This window comes from Equus przewalskii, chromosome 11 (assembly GCF_037783145.1).
Source record: "Equus przewalskii isolate Varuska chromosome 11, EquPr2, whole genome shotgun sequence".
Classification (NCBI taxonomy): Eukaryota; Metazoa; Chordata; class Mammalia; order Perissodactyla; family Equidae; genus Equus; species Equus przewalskii.
In genome coordinates this window covers 19742879-19760320 of record NC_091841.1, presented here as the reverse complement: position 1 = coordinate 19760320, position 17442 = coordinate 19742879, and the positions used below count along the sequence as shown (strand labels likewise).

The 17442-nt window shown below is 36.9% G+C and overlaps 1 protein-coding gene and 1 pseudogene across 1 annotated transcript; one reads left to right on the top strand and one right to left on the bottom strand.

Annotated features, from left to right (window-relative positions):
* The first annotated feature begins 4507 nt into the window (after window positions 1-4507).
* LOC103560516 (olfactory receptor 5B3-like) lies at window positions 4508-5449 on the top strand. The gene has a single exon (XM_008534643.2). It carries the CDS (start codon window positions 4511-4513, stop codon window positions 5447-5449), a length of 939 nt encoding a protein of 312 aa, XP_008532865.1. The 5' UTR covers window positions 4508-4510.
* A 9806-nt stretch (window positions 5450-15255) lies between these two features.
* Window positions 15256-16198, bottom strand: LOC103560515 (olfactory receptor 5B12-like; annotated as a pseudogene).
* Between the last annotated feature and the right edge of the window lie 1244 nt (window positions 16199-17442).

The following is a 17442-nucleotide window of genomic DNA, read 5'->3' as shown; positions in this document are numbered from 1 at the left end:
CAAAATGATATATATCAGTTCTTTCTGCAGTCCGTTGTCTGCAACTAATACACATCTCACTCTACCTATAATTGGTAGGTACCTGTGAGGAAGCAGATGGAATGTTTGAATATCACTATTTTTGTGAGTCATGCTTTATCAATTTTTTTTGAATAATGGAATATTACTGTTTAACCTTACAGAAAATGTGATATGTGCTGGAAATTGTTCTCTGCTTTGTATGCATGTAATCTGATAACTTCATTGACAGTCTTATGAGGATGGCATGACATTATTATCTCTTTCTTTACAGATGATAAGCTGAAGTTTTATGATGACAAATTACTTACTCATTTTGAGGCCAAGCCACTTTAGTACACAAAACGAACTTGTAACTGTCACACATGCTTGCAATGAGAAAAGTGTAATAATTCTACTTGAGAATGTGGGCTCAGAGGAAAATGTGGAGAGGAAAGAATGAATCCATCTCCTTTATTGGGGGAAAAAAACACTTGAAGGCCATAACTGTGGTGGTAAGGTAAGAGGAATTTTTTAAAAAAGATTCTGCTAAAGAGACTTATTGAGCATTTTTGAGAAAGAGTAGAAATGAAAATAAAACTAAATTAAATTTTAAAAATTCAAAGTACCAAGTGCTGCAAAAATTTGAAGAAATTTGAATGTGTTTGGCCCTGGGAGTACAAAATGGTAGAGCTACTTCCATAGACAGTTTGGCAATTTCTGTTCAATTAAGTATATTTACCAAATGAACAAGTAATCCAACTCTTAGATATTTACTCAAAGGAAATAAAAACCTATGTTCGCAAAAATTTTAGCCAATGTTTTGGTCAGCCTTATTTATAATCACTCACTGGAAACAACTCAGAAGCTCCTCAACTGTGGAAAGAAAAAAACAATATGTGAAGTTTATATTATGGAATACTACTCTGCAATTAAAAAATTCCACTACAGATACAGGTAACAATATGGATGGATCTCAATTAAATTACGCTAAGTGAAAAATGCCAGAATCAAAGACTACATATTCTAGGATTCTAGATAAGGACACTCTTGCAGAGGCAGAATTATGTGGAAAAAAGCATATTAATGGTTATGAGGGGCAATGGGTCACAGAGAGGGTTGACTACACAGAAACTCGGGGAAATTTATTATGGGTGACTGCAGTAGTGGTTACATGACTATACATGGAAATTAATGATCAAATTATTAGAACTATATACTAAAAAGTATGCATATTACTATTTGTTATTTATACATTAATTAAAAATAAAAATACTACGAAATAACAATACAAAAACATATGTGAATGTTCAAAATATCCAACTTGGTCTCCACAAGCAGTTTAATTACTTCTTCCCTAGGAAAGTAGGAAGAGACGCTGCAGGTGTTCTAATGGGGGCATCTCCTGAGAGCTCCATGTCACTATAATTCACTCCAGTTCCCATGCATTAGCCTCTGAAATCCAACATGACTCCAGGTAACTTTGTTTTAGAGGGACCAGGCTTTGGCCCTAGCCTTTTTGGTCATCGTTTATTAATCTGAATGTTGATAGTTGTTTTCACATACAGGCCTTCTCTCGATCTTAAGATTTCCTGCAAGCCTGCAGCCATGGCCAAGGCAATACTCCAAGGTAAAAATTATATTGAATGACTTTAAAATGTTAACCCTTGCACTCACCAAGTTATTTTATAGGCATTTCTTTATTTGGAAATAAGGCATTTCCTTATTTACAGATAGATTTATGCAGATTATGTGGGAGAGGTAATTTTATTATGTTTATTTTACATATGAGCAAGGAATTTATCCCTCCAAGGACACAGAAAGAATGCAGGGTAGATTCAGGACTTGAACCCATGTTAATGTTCTTTCCTCCATTGTTCTCTGCCTTAGAGGCCTTGGAACCTTTGACCACTATTTGAGAGAGCTTCTCTAACAGTATTTATGCATTATTCCATGGGTGAACTTTTTATTTCAAACACATTATTCAGGATTGACTGTCATTTGTTTTCAAACAGCAATGTAAGCTTCCATATTCAACGTACGGTTTTAGGGAAAACTGTAATTCATGCAAAAGCAGTGGGGTAGCTACACCTACTATGATTGATCAAGCACAGAAATAGATGTTTTGAACATTTTCCTTAAAAACTGAAGTGAAGCTGGGGAGTAAATGTCAAAACTTCCATCTGCAGAAAGTTAGATGATACTTATGAAACATCATGATGATCCTCTAAAAAAGATTAATAAAAAAATAATTAGGGTGATGCTACCATTAAGTGGTAATTTTATTGTGTTCACTGTATGTTTGCCCCCCTATTGTAAGTAAGGAGAAAAAAGAAAACAGGAGAGTGAAATGACTCTTCTTTAAGCTATGAAAGGGACAAAAGAGAAATAGCAAGATCCAAATTTTGTTTTAACATTTCTCCCAGAATTTCATCCTTATTGTTTCTAGCATATCTACACATGTTGACAGTGATATGGCTAAGACACGGGCTTCTGATTAGTTGATAATGGGTTTAAATCCTCACACTAGCTGTGTAATTATAGATCATTACATAACTTCACAAATCCTTAATTCTTCAGCGTTAAAATAAGAATAAGGATACTATCTACCTTACACACACACATATTGTTATATGTAAAGCTCTTAGCATTGGTTGTAGCACATGGTATATGCTAAAAGTGATTATGTATGTTAAGGTGAGCAAACACAACCTTCAAGGGCTAGCCTTGTAAAGTGACAGTGCCAAAGGTGTAGGAGGAAGATGGCAGGAAATAACAGTCAGCATAACGTGGCTGCATTTGCAAAGGACTCAGATTCAGATAAAAAGAATTAAAATACTGTTCCTACACAAGAACAGATTCATATAAAATGTATAACAACACAAAGTGTGTCACAAAAACAGATATGCAGGCTAGAGGGAAGCCACAAACTGAACTCTCACTTTATATCTCTGTGATTCAAATATGGGATGACAGTCATGAAAAAAAAGGGTTTAAGAGAAGAAGACACTTTTAATGCAATTTAAAAGATAAATTTCAAGGAAGAAATTAAGAAAAAAACTGGGTATGCGAAAGAGCAGCCAATTGTATGAGTGGAACAAGGAAAGAATGAAAGTTACTGGAGAGTACAGAAAATCTCCTGATCCTATGGTGTGAGAAAAGGCAAATGGAAGAAGGAAGCTACACGACTTCAAAATTCACTCACACCCAAAGCCCTGCATCTTACCTCTCACTTTTTCCAAACCAACAGAGAGACCATAATTCCATCCTAATAGTAATTTTATAGCTAATACTTATCACTTAACTCTCAATATTTTACTCATAGTTTTTTGTGTTTTTTTGAGGAAGATTAGCCCTGAGCTAACATCTACCGCCAATCCTCCTCTTTTTGCTGAGGAAGATTAGCCCTGAGCTAACATCCATGCCCATCTTCCTCTACTTTATATGTGGGATGCCTGCCACAGCATGGCTTGACAAGCGGTGCATAGGTCCGCACCCAGGATCCGAATCGGTGAACCCCAGGCCGCCAAAACAGATTATGTGAACTTAACCACTGCACCAGTGGGCTGGCTCCCTCATTGTTTTTTTAATGCATTATCTCATTTAATTCTTACAATAATACCTTGAGTTAGATCTCATTACTATCTTCATTTTGTAAATGGAGAAAATTAGGTTCAGGGGAGTTAGGTTAACACAAATGATTCCTAGATAGTAAGTGGTAGAGTTGATATGTACCTCATCCCAGAGCCCAAGCTCTATACCTGGTTCTATGCTTTCCCCTCAGAATTGCCTCTGCTAGTTGTGCATGCCCCTGCAGCTCCACTTATACCACCACACACACTATACATATGATTCTCAGTTGCTTCACTGTGAAACCCCCAACGCTGAATTTGGACCAATGGAGACAAGTAATTGTGAATTGAGTTAAATCTGATTCTATTTAAATTCAACTAATACAATTTTACTTAGAACCACTCTACTTGGATCCAAAGATTGGCTTTCCATTAATACTTGTGGAAACATGAATAAATTACTCAATGTCTTGGGCCTCACAATTTAAATGAAAGTAACAACTAACCAACCTCATAAGACTGTTGAGAGGAATTATTGGATATACATGTAAAGCATCTAAAGCAGTCCTGGCATATGAGCAACATAGTGGTGTAATCTTTTACTAGGATGGGAAAAACTGGATATGGCACCCCAGACATGTCATCTGAAAGAAGTCATTCAATTTTCCAAATCTCAGTTTACAAATTAAAAAATTTTAAAACTGAGACGAAGATCCATAAAGATCCTTCTAATTCAGCTATTTTTAACCACAAATAAGGTACCAAATTTTGTGGTTAAGCTCATGCTTTAGATATGGAGAATCTTGAAACACATATTATTGCTATAATGAAATAATGCACATGGTATATGAATGTTTCAATTTCACTGTAATCTCTATTCCACTTAACACTCGTACTTTATTTTACTTGGCTACAGGGCATATGATTCTCAAATAACGTAGATGGACAACAAGACAGAAGTGATGCAGTTTATCCTTGTAGGACTAACTGATAACCCAGAATTGCATATCCCTCTCTTTATAATGTTCACTCTGATTTATCTCACAAATGTGGTTGGAAATCTGGGGATGATTCTGCTGATTCTCATGGACTCTCATCTACACACTCCCATGTATTATTTTCTCAGTAACTTGTCTCTGGTAGACTTGTGTTACTCTTCAGCTGTCACTCCCACAGTCGTGGCTGGGTTTATTACAGGAGACAAGATCATTTCCTACAATGCATGTGCTGCTCAGATGTTCTTTTTTGCAGCTTTTGCCACTACAGAAAATTTTTTCTTGGCATCAATGGCTTATGACCGCTATGCAGCAGTGTGCAAACCCCTGCATTACACCACCACCATGACAACAAGTATGTGTGCACGTCTGATCATAGGCTGCTATGCCTGTGGTTTTTTGAATGCTTCCATCCACGTTGGGAACACATTCCGTCTTCCCTTCTGTATGTCCAATGTGGTCCATCACTTTTTCTGTGATATTCCAGCAGTCTTGGCTCTGTCTTGCTCTGATAGGCTTGTGAGTGAGTTGGTTCTTCTTTATGTAGCCAGCTTCAATGTCTTTTTTGCTCTCCTGGTCATCTTGATATCCTACTTATTCATATTTATAACCATCCTAAACAAGCACTCATCTGCAGGATACCAGAAGGCTTTATTCACCTGTGCCTCCCACCTCACTGCAGTCTCCATCTTCTATGGGACTCTTATTGTAATGTACTTACAGCCGAGCTCCAGTCATTCCATGGACACAGACAAAACGGCGTCTGTGTTCTATAGTATGATTATCCCCATGCTCAACCCTGTTGTCTATAGCCTGAGAAACAAGGACGTCAAGAGTGCATTCAAAAAGGTTCTTCTGGAGACAAAATTGTCTGTATGTTTGTGATTTAAATGTCATAAGATTCACAGTAACCTCATTTCATTTCTCTCAGATCTTCCCCATGTACTGACTCATATTTTAGGCCCACACTGAAGCTAAGTTCTTTAAGTTATTACCGTCCCTCTTCAAAAGTTTGTTGTCTAGAAAAAAGGAAATATTATGTTGAGAAATATAATACCAGAATGAGAATGGCTAAGGTGAATCATAAGACATCTTGTGTCCTGCTTGTCAAAAACCTTGTTATGGATATTTGACTCATTCACTCATTCTGCATACATTTCCCCTACCATATGCCGCTATAAACATACATCTAAACCAGGGGCACAAACAAGCCCATGAGCAGAAGTGTATGTATGTGCCTCATGTGGGAGCTTATACACGGGAGTGGGAAATTTGTCATATGTAATGGAATGTGGCTAGCTTTTAACTTACATAATTTAGTAATTAATTGTAGTATTAGAACGTCAATTTATGTTTAACATTATGTATCTACTTTGTTGACTAAGTGTTCTAAGGGTCCTAATTTCAAAATAAAGTGACTTTTAAATGAAAGTATTTGCCTTTTTCTTGACATATTTTATCTGGAGATACATAAATGCAACACAAATTAATTGCTACGTCTTGACTGAGCCATTTTATACAATCAATATATTCACAATATAATTTTTGAAAGAATACAAGAGCCAGAGTATAAGAAAAATGGAGGCGAAATTAAAAACATTTTCTAATTGGAAAATTACTGCATACATACAAATTGTAATTAACTTAAATTATTCTAAATGTCCATATAAATATAAACATGACAGTATCTCTCAGTAATAAAGACAATATGCATTCAATATGCTAGTATAATGCACAATCTTTGTACTTTTAATTTTGATCCTCAGGGGTTTGATACTTATAAAACCTATCTACAGGAATGTACACCCATGTCTAATTTGTTGTCTGTATAAAATAAGAGACTTCAGCATCTCAATATTTGTAAGATTGTGCCTTGAATGTGTTAGGATTCTTGTAGTGGTACTTGTGAATCATTATAGTTTAACACAAATATTCATTTTGGTATTTATGATAATGTTTCTACTCTTGCAATTGTTTCTATCTTTTATTTTAAATGATTATTTAATTTTAAAAATAACAGAAGATTTTCAGAAATAGCACAGAATGTTTCTATATAATCTTGTGGCAGGCTAAAAATAGCTGCCAAAAGATCCATGACCCAATCTCTGGAACCTGGGAATATTAATTTATATGGCAAAAAAGAACTACTGAGATGTGATTAAATTAAGAATTTTAAGATTGGGAGGTTATCCTGAATTATCTGTGTGTATCCTAAATAAAATCCCACATGTTCTTATAGGAAGGAGCCATAGAGGCTAAGATTCTGAGATGATGCTGGAAGAGGAAGCACCAGGAATCTATCTCCTCACCTAGACAATTACACTGAGAATCTGTCTGATGTAACTATTTGGCATTTCTGGAGTCTATTGGCTTGCTACTTCCAGGGGAAGACTTGGATGATAAATTGCAGTTAATTTTGATCATTTTCAGCTCTTAGCACAGTAGCAGGTACCCATTTCCCACTCTGAGCCATGTGACAAAAAGCTGTGCCTGTGTTCCTGGAGCAGCTTGCACACAACTTACAAGAGCCAGGGTGGGCTAAATGACTCTGTCCTCTAAATATTGAGAATTTGTGCTCTGATTGCTGCTTCAGATCACAGAGGTGCAAACAAAGAGGTAGGAGGTCATTGTTGTTCTACTTCCCCTATTATTTCAAGACTCCCTCCCCCCCCCCCATTAGCTGAAGTGACTTCCAGGGGACTTAAAGGGCTATTGCCTGTTTTATTTTCCCCTTAATTTTTTCCCCTTTCTAGAGCCAAACATTAAAGTCTAGAACATTCAAAAACAACTGCATAAAAATAAGTAGATCAGAAAACGACTATACATGCCCAGGGAGAAGCTCAGAAAAGACCTGAGGAGACCTTAAGTTTGCTCATTAGGCTGATCCTCAGCAGAGAGAGAGCCTACAGCAATCAAAAAAACAAAAACAATAACAGAAAAGAGCAAAGGCTGGGGAAAGGGGAGAATATGATGTCCAGATTCAGTGTTCTGGAAGAAATATTAGTTCACTTAACTGTTTATTGATCTCAAGTGTGTTTCAGCCATAATGATGAGCCATGGGAATACAGACTCACGCGAAGTAAACACCATTTTTGCACTCATGGTGCTCAAGTCTAATGGGGAAGATAAACACTGAACAATGAAACACCCTAAGAAGCATGCAATTATATGTAGAAAAAAATGCCATCCATTTATAATTATGTATAGAATAAGCATGTAATTATACATAGAAAAATGAGAGAGAAAAGAAGAAATCTACTTTATATTGGCTGGACAGAATGTTTTCTCATTCTCAGAAATTTTTTTTGAGGGACTGATCAATAACTTTATTGATTAAACAGTTTATTGTGTACTCAAAATATCGTTCAAGTTATCACAATTGACACAATTTTTCATGTATGAATTTCATGTGTGTAATACATTTAGGAAGGCAAATCTGTATTGTCGTAACAAAAAGAAGTCATTTTCAGGTTGTGGCAGTGTCTGATGTTAGGTGAGCCTTAGGGCAGAAGGAAAAGCCCAGAGTTTTCATTTTAGCCAGGGCTAATGACAAAGAACCAATGTGAGAAAGATCATTCCAAAGAAAGTGACAGTATGTACTAATGGCTCCAAATTTAAAAAAAGTTCGTAGAATCTAAAAGAAGCCGATGTGTCTGCAGCATAGATAGCAAAGCCACTTCCTTGATAGTTTCCATTTCAGCATCCTCTGAGAATAAAATCCAAATAAAACCAAACAAATCCATCTATTCTTGATACCAGGGTTGTTGGTCTGGATCACATGACCCGAATAGGCAGGTCATAAAGATAGCTCAAATATTATCATACCAGAAGCAATGAAAATTGGGATTCAAAATTAACTTCAAATTGGAAATGATTTGTTGGAAACCTGCAACATCGTGATAAAAGCCATTGCCGTTTCTTGAGGAATATCCATCATACCCAAGGAGAATAACTTACAGACTGTGAGTTTAAAAACCCATGATAGTGTGAGTAGTTCCTATAATTTTCCTAGAGGTTGTGAATAATTAACCTCCACTCTACTGAGATATGACTTAGTAGTAAACTCATACACCAAGGTATTCAGCCTGTTCATGTCTCAGTCATCACCATCCCACATGGCCAATGCCTTTTTGTCTTGTCATGGCAAGAATTCCTGCTGTTCTTGCTATTGTAAATGAATCAGAACATTTTTCCCTCTAGGTCCATGTTGTTACCAACATCTATATAGTGTAATGGTTGTGAGCATAGATTGTGCACAGAAATACATCTGGTTTTAAACGTGAGACTTTTCAATTTTCTATCTTTGACACCTTTGGAAAACACCTGTAATAAAGAAGGGATAATAGCACTATCTACATCACAGTGTGATAATATATAGTAGAGTTGAGAGGAATACATGAAATGAGATATGGTCGGGAGAAAAGAGAGGGAGATACAGATAGGCAGGTCATACAGAGATATAATGTCTTGTATTATAAGAAAATTGGGTTAACTTCAGAAACTTTGTATTTGCTAAATAAAGAAGGCAATAATCTGGAATACTTAGTCATCTAGTGAGTTAATTTAAAAAAGTGTTCCATCTCTCCTTCCTCTTTCAGATATAAGAGAATTTTCAAATCAATTCACTTCAAAAGTCACTGGACAGATATATCAATTAGTCACCCTCAGAAACCTATTTATAATCTAATTTATTGCAATTAATAAGAGAAGTTACATAGTAAATAGATATGAAAATTATTATTCAAAAGAGAAGTAGATTGAGTTATGGGATGTATATACATTGATCTCAGCTCTTTTTATGGGTCAATTTATGGCTAAGAAATCTGGCACATAATTTAGTAAAAAGGACTATCAGGGATTATAGCCATGTAGAAGGGAACAGCCTAATTCTGCCAGTGAGTACAACTGTAAAAACTAATTTTTTTTAAAAAGTTGTATAAAGGCATTGAAGAACAACCAAGACAGTCATTAATTGAGAAGCCAAAGTACTAGAGAAAAGAGAAAAGGATTGACATAAACTCCTTATTTTCTTACTAAATATAAGAATTCAATATTTAGCTTGAAAGCACATTAAACACAGCAAAGGAGTAAACTAGTAAAGGGCTCAGTAGAAACTATCCAGGCTAAAAAATGGAGCAGAACACTGATAGAAATTAAAGAAAAGAGCAAGAGAGACATGAATGACCTGGTGAAAAGGCTGTTTATATATGTTTTGAAGACTAAGAAAGGAAGAGGAAAGATAATATGGTAGAAACCATACATAAAGAGATACCTGAGGGGCTGGCCTCATGGCCAAGGGGTTAAGTTCCCATGCTCTGCTTCAGCAGCCCAGAGTTCACCAGTTGGGATCCTGGGCATGGGATCAGGCCACACTGTGGTGGCACCCCACATAGAAAAACCAAAATGACCTACAACTAGGGACTTTGGGGAGAAAAAAAAGAGGAAGATTGGCAACAGATGTTAGCTCAGGGCCAAACTTCCTCACCAAAAAGTTTAAAATAAAAGAGATACCTGCTAGAATTTGTCCAAAACAAGAGCAAATTTACTAAATGGGATTTTTTGAGAAGCTCTATATTTGAAGAGTACCAACCTGCAAGTAGAAGACGAGTAAGGTCTGGAGATCTAATGCACTGCATAGTGATTATAGTCCACAAAACTATATTATATACTTCAAAGTTGATAAAAGACTAGATCTCAAATATTCTCACCACAAAAAAGTAATGATAAAATTATAATTATATGACCTGATACAAGTGTTAGCTAATGCTACAGTGGTAATCATATTGCAATATATATATATCAAATTAATACGTTATACACCTTAAATGTAAATGACATTATAAGTTAATTATATCTCAATAAAAAATAAAAAATAATTAAAATACACCTAAGAACATCAATAAAATAACAATTAAAATAGTTAAAAAGTAGACAGAAAATAAATAAATGTTATTGTCAAAAAAAGTAACAGTGAGTCCTTCCTTCTCTTTGTCTCTTTATAAGGGATTTGATGATTTTCTGCAATGGTAAACTTAGATTCCTTTCTATTTATCATGTGTGTATCCAGAATAGGCTTTTACTTTGTTGTTACCATGAGGCTTATATAAAACTTCCCATAACTGTCTATTTTAACAACTTAAAATAACTTCACTAATAACTGATGTGTGTGTGGGAGGAGTTTCAGCTTGAAGAAGTCTCCTTAACATTACTTGTAGGCTGGTCTAGTGGTGATGACCTCCTTCAGCTTTTGCTTGTCTAGAAAACTCTTTAGCTCTCCTTCAATTCTGAAGGACAACTTTTCCAAGTAGAGTGTCTTGGTTCACAGTTTTTTTATTTCATCACTTTGAATTTATCGTGCCACTCACTTCCGGCTTGCAAAGTTTCTACTGAAAAATCTTCTGCTTACAGGCTTCTGGGGGGTTATCTTGTATGTAACAAGCTGTTTTTCTCTTCCTACTTTTAGGATTCTCTCCTTGTCTTCAACTTTTGATTTAATTATAATGTGTCTCAGTGTGGGGCTTTTTAGATGTATCTTAATTGGAACTCTCTGAGCTTCCTCATCTGGATGGATGTCTGTTTCTTTCCCCAAGTTAAACAATTTTTCAGTGATTATTTCTTTGAATAAGCTCGCTGAATTTGTGTCTCTTCTCCTTCTGGGACTTTCGTAATGCATATATTTGTCTACTTCATGGTTTCCGTAAGTTCCTTACAGTATCTTCACTCTTTCTTATTTTTTTTCTTTTTGCTCCTCTGATTAGATGAATTCCATTGCTTCTGTCTTTGAGTTCACTGATCCTTTCTTCTGCTTGATCTAGTCAGCAGACAAACCTCTCTATTGAATTTTTCATTTCAGTTATTGTATTCTTCAGCTTTGTGATTTCTGTTTGGTACTTTCTTATATATTCTATCTCCTTCTGGAAATTCTCTCATTGTTCATACCTGGTTCTGCTGACCTTGGTGAGTATCTTTATGACCATTATTTTGAACTCTTTGTTAGGTAAATAACATTGCCATTTCATTAATATATTTTTCTGGAATTTTATCTTATAATGTTGTTTGGAATATATTCTTCTGTTTCTTCATTTTCCTTGACTGTCTGTGCTGTTTTCTGCACATAGGATAAAATAACCACCTCTCTCAGTTTTGACAGTGTGGTCTTATGTGGAAGATGAAACTTATCAATCAGTCTGGTATGACCCCTTGTTTGTTTCTCAAACCTTTGTGATTGTCTGAGTTGCCTTCTTTCTTCTTAGGGGTTCTCTGTTGTTGATGGTTTGCCAAAATCTGTCAGTGTCCCAAACAGGAGGATCTCAGTCAGCACCTAGATGCAGGTCTACTGGAAGCCAGTCTCTCAGGCAGTAGCTGGGAAAGTGTATAGCTAGGGCCCTTCCTGGTACAAACTGAGAGGGCTGGGTGTTTTTGCCTGCTCCCTTTGTGCTGGATTCAGGTGTGTAGTTGAGGGTCGAGGCTGCTCCTGAATCCATTCATAACTGCCTCTTTTTTTTTTTTTTTGCTACGGTCCTTTGAGATTTATGAATGCAAGCCCCACTGGCTGTCAGAGCCAGGTGATCCAGGGGACTGTACTTTCAGTGGCAGTTGCAATAACTGGGGCACCAAATGTGTACAAGCTCCTTCCAGGGAGATATGGGCAATTTGTAGCTATCTTGAATTAGAAGGCAGAAGTGGAATCTGCTGGTTTCCCCAGTCTCTGGGGAGAATCAATCAGCCCCTAGATGCATGCTAAATTAGAAGCCTTACCCTCAGGAAACAGCCTTTAAAGTATGAAAATGGACCTCTTTCAGGGAAAGACTGGGAGATGTGCATTTCCATCTTTTCCCTCTGCATTGAGCCCTGGGAGGATAGCTAGTTAAAAACTGTTTCTTTGTTTGTTACCCTCCTGTGGGACCTGCAAATGCAAGCACCTTTGGCTTATCAGAGCCAGACAATCTAGGGTTCTGTGCTTTGGGCAGCAGCTGCAAAATATGGAGGGCAGGACATGTGTACCAGCACCTTCTAGCGAGGTATTGGTGATTCGTAGTGGCCTACAGAGGGGGGCAGGTGGTTTCTGCTGTCTTCTCTGGGAGAAGCCAGGGAGAATTGAAGTCAGCCCCTAGATGTATATTAAATTATAATACTGACACTGAGGCAACAGCTTTTAATGTATGCATATAGGCATACCAGGAGATGGGCATTCTTTGCCTGCTTCCTCTGTACTGGGCTCTTAGAGGAGAGCCACAGAAAATCCTCATGAGCCTGTTAAGAACTGTTTCTTTCTTTGCTATAGTCTTGTAGGCCTTGTGTATGCAAGCTCCATTTGTTACCAGCACATTGGGTTCTTATTGTCCCCCAGGATAGAAATCAAGAGAGACAATAAGCGGGAGTAGAAAAGTAAAAGTTTATTAGCTTGTGCAGAGGAAAGGCACAAGGGAACCAGTGCAGAAAGGAAAGGGGCAAGTGGCTGCCTCCTTAGGGAACAGACTGTGGGGCTTTTGTTAGGCAAAAGCTAGGGAGGAATGTCTTGTCATGGAATGTAGAGGTAGGGTTGTACTTTCACGTGTGCTGTCACATAGCATGCTACTACATGTGATGCATGCATCATTAGCATGCTAGCTCTCCACCCCTGGTGGTGATTTTTACTATGGTAAGGGGCTAGAGTCACCTTCAGTGGACTCCTGGATGCTAGGGCACATGTGTAAGCCCAGGAAAGTCCAGAGGCTGCTGAATGTGAATCTTGGTGGCCTCTGGTTCTCCTAGCTTGCCAATTGGTTAGGGTCCTTATCTTGTTAGGCCAGGGGTCTTGCAGACGGCGCTATATTCTTAGGCTGGTTCCTGTCTCACATTGGCTTTCAGAGATAGGTGTTTGGAGTGCCTGTCCCTCAGCTGAGAATGTTAAAAGTTGGAGTGCTAGATGAAGAATTCAAACCCTTTGCTCATCAGGGAGAGGCTGGGATTTGGGCATTCCCTTTTGATTATATGGCACTATGCTGGACGTGGGGGTTAAAGATGAGAGTGTGCCTCAACATTTCCCACCCATTTCAATGTGAGTGATGTGAATATTTTCTCCTTCTCCCTATGTGAGGGACTTGCTCAGCTATTTCTGGATTTATGATTTATGTAACAGGAAAATGTCTAATATGTCGCTGTAGATTTGGTGTGTCCATTGGTAGAGGTGAGTTCAGGAGGCTCCTTTTTCACCATCTTGTAGAGGAACTTCTCCAGGTTTTAGCATTTTAGGAGAATAACTTGGAGAGATCGGAGAGCTCGGTTACTTTTCTACAAAAGGAAAACACTTCCTTATCAGGAGAGACAATTTGTTGCTTTGATTTTTCATTTGGTTCTGAAGGATATGTCCCTTACATTTAAATATCTCTACCATGCCATAGCAAGGTATGTTGGCACTTCATGTTAAACCACAGGAGTCCTAAATGCTAGATTCCAGACACCACATGGAACAAAGTATACTTCCCTCTTCCCACATATGAGGCTAAGGCTTAAAAATATATATATTTTTGTATGTGTTCTAAATATGTTCTAACTTATTTAGATAGGAAAAGAATATTCAAAGAAAAACCAATATGCAGAGTATTGATAATTCAAAGAAATACTCTTTAGACTCAATAAAATAAGATAATAGTTTCCTTTTTCAAAGACATCTTCATAACTGTTACCACTCCTGTGAACTATTCTTAGTGTGCTAACACACTGAAATTAAAAATCTAGGTAAGATAATTCTTCGAGACAGACAAGAACAGTCAGGTCAGCCTCTAACCTGAGGTAAATGTTGACCAAAAAGTTGGCAACCTGACTGTATACATGAAGAAAGAAATATGAAATGTGTCCTGGACTGAGCATCTGAAGACAAAGAGTCAAGCCTCACATTAATATTAAATGTTGTTATTTTTATTTCAGTAGATTAAAATATGCTTCTATTATTGTTTCCCTGTTCTTATACTCTGGTCTGCTTCCTTTATTAAAATTGTCACATAAAATGTTGATACTGGGTAATGAATCAATAAAGGTGGATATTGAGCTAAATAAAGATGCCCACATGATGACCTTTATTATCATTGAAAAGGAACAAAACAAACAAAAAAAACCCCTGCAGTAATAAACCTATACCCAGGATGTTTGGAACCAATTTTAAGTAAATTAAAATAAAATATTTTCACATAAAAAGTTTTTAAAAGTAAAATTTAAAAATCACACATGTAGGGACTATTAAAAAATTAACAGTTTCATATTAAACGATGTATTATCAAATATTAAAATCATTGTTTTAAATTATCCTATAAAAATAGATTAATTCCATTCATCTCTTGAACTTATTCCACTGTCCATTCATGGATGTGTGAGTTACATGGGCTTTGCATGAATGAAGGATGTGTGGGAATATACTTAAATATACATGTGACTGTAGGTGTGCATATGGTGGTGTGGATGATTTTGTAAACAAATTAAATAACAAAGTGTAATGAAGGAGAAATTTTCAAATAAAAATTCTAAGTTCATGTTTATTCTTCCTAAGCTATTATTCCTGAGACCTCAATATTTGTTAACACAATTGGTTGTATACTTAGTAAAGAACCGATGGAAATTACTTCAGGAATTTATAAAATTGTTAGTCTAGCAAGTTAATATTTTCCCCACATGGATCTGAGCTGTATGAATGTCTTATTCTTGATTCTATAAAATTAAAATATGAACCCTATAGAAGACTTACCCTTCCCAAAAGCCTTTTTAGAGGCAGTCTTGACCTCTTTGTTCCTCTGGCTATAGACCAGCACATTCAGCATGGGAATAACTACGGCATAGGACACAGATGCTATTTTCTCTGTGTCCATGGAATGGCTGAAGCTGGGTTGTAAGTACATGAAGATGCCTGTCCCATAAAAGATGGAGATAGCAGTGAGGTGGGAAGTACAGGTGGAAAAGGCCTTATGGCATCTCTCAGATGAGTGCATCCTCAGCATGATGATAAATATAAAAGGTAGAAGATCAAGATGAGCAGGATAGAAAAGAGGATATTCCTGCACACCAAAACAAACCAAATCATCTCACCCATGTAGTTGTCTGAGCATGAGAGAGTCAGGAGAGGAGCAGCGTCAGAGAAAAAGTGATCAACCACTTTGGACCCACAGAAAGAGAGGTTGAATATGTCCCCAGTGAGGATGAGGGCATCCAGGAAACCACAGACATAGGAGCCTATGACCAGACACACACACACTTTTGGTGTCATGATGGTGGTGTACTGTACTGGTCCACATACTGCTGCATGGTGGTCATAGGCCATTGAGGCCAAGAGAAAATTTTGTACAGTGAAAAAGACCACAAAAAACACTTTTGAGCAGCACATGCATTGTAGGAAATGACCTTGTTTCCTGTAAGGAATCCAGCTATCACTTTGGAAGTGACAGCTGTGGAGTAACCAAAGTCTGTCAGAGAGAGACTACTGAGGAAGAGGTACATGGTAGAGTGGAGACAAGAGTCCAGCAGGATCAACTCAATCATCCCCAAGTTCCCAACCAGCATGATGAGGCAGAGGAAAGTGAACATTTTAAAGAGTGGGATGGGCAGTTCTGCGTCATCAGTTATCCCAACAAGAATGAATTTGGTCAGCTCTGTACTGTTCTCCATTGGGGTCATTTGTGGATTATACGAATGCCTTATAGCAATGAGAAAAGAGGATCTAGATAATAGCTGTGCTTAGAGCCATCATTATGCCCAATGTATAACTTATATCAGTATTCTCTGAATCTAACATGGGTACAACAGCAAAATGTAGTTTTTAGAAATTGGTAGACTAGAGAGTGTTCCAACCAAAAGTATTTTGGAGTTAAAATAACTCATTCTTCTAACTTCATAAATGGTTAAACCAGAGTGCCGGGATGGAGTGTGTGCAAAATCAGGATTATTCCTGATGGGTTTATGTTAGCCTCCCAGTTCAGATCTTCAAACACTAACACAAAATAGCCATGTAATAAAGTAGATTTAGTGTAATTTAATTCATTTCACTTGAGTCACTGTTTTACCATTATGTCCACTGTATCAAGCTCAGTATTATATGTTAGCAAAAGATAGTTTAATATATCATGTTCTAGCATTCAATATCTCACAGGATAATAAGATACATAAAATGTGTAATTATCACACAATGAGATACTATAGAAATTCATGTACAAGGAATAAAGACAGCTAGAGAATAAAAGTTAAAAGTATGAATCCAAACTTGGGACATCTGGATGCAAACTCTAGCTCTACTATATACTGGATGGGTGACCTTGGGTGTTGCTCAATATCACTTGGTCATCAATTTTCCCTTGAACTCATAATCAAACTGGATTGATAATGCAAACTGACATTGTAAATTCTTACACATTATGACGAGGACACAGTCATTGATCTATGTATGGATTAGAGGGGTGAATGCTGTTACAGAGGGATTCCAAATAAGTGTGAAATCTATCCTATATACTCACTCACTCCATTTGCTTCTGTTCAAAATTCCTTCCACTCTCACATTCCTTTCATTCCTTCCTTCAATTTTTCACACAATATTCTTTTTCTACCTGTACAGTGGCCAGTCCAGCTATGTCAAGTAAAAATCCATTTATTTTCTCAGTCATCTTGAGTATTAAATAATGTGTCTGGGTCTCAGTTTCCCCACCTGTTAAAATTGAGATAAAATTGCCTGACACTTTAAACACATTCTATAAATGATATTATTATATCTAAAAGCTAGTTTAAAATATCATTTTTAAAGATAGTGACAGGCTCTATCTAGGGATCCAAATTGTAGGCGAGGTTAAGGAGAGCTTCCATGTGAGAATGAAAGCTGGGGTCCTATGATCTCACCCATTGCATGTTTCTTTGCAGTAATC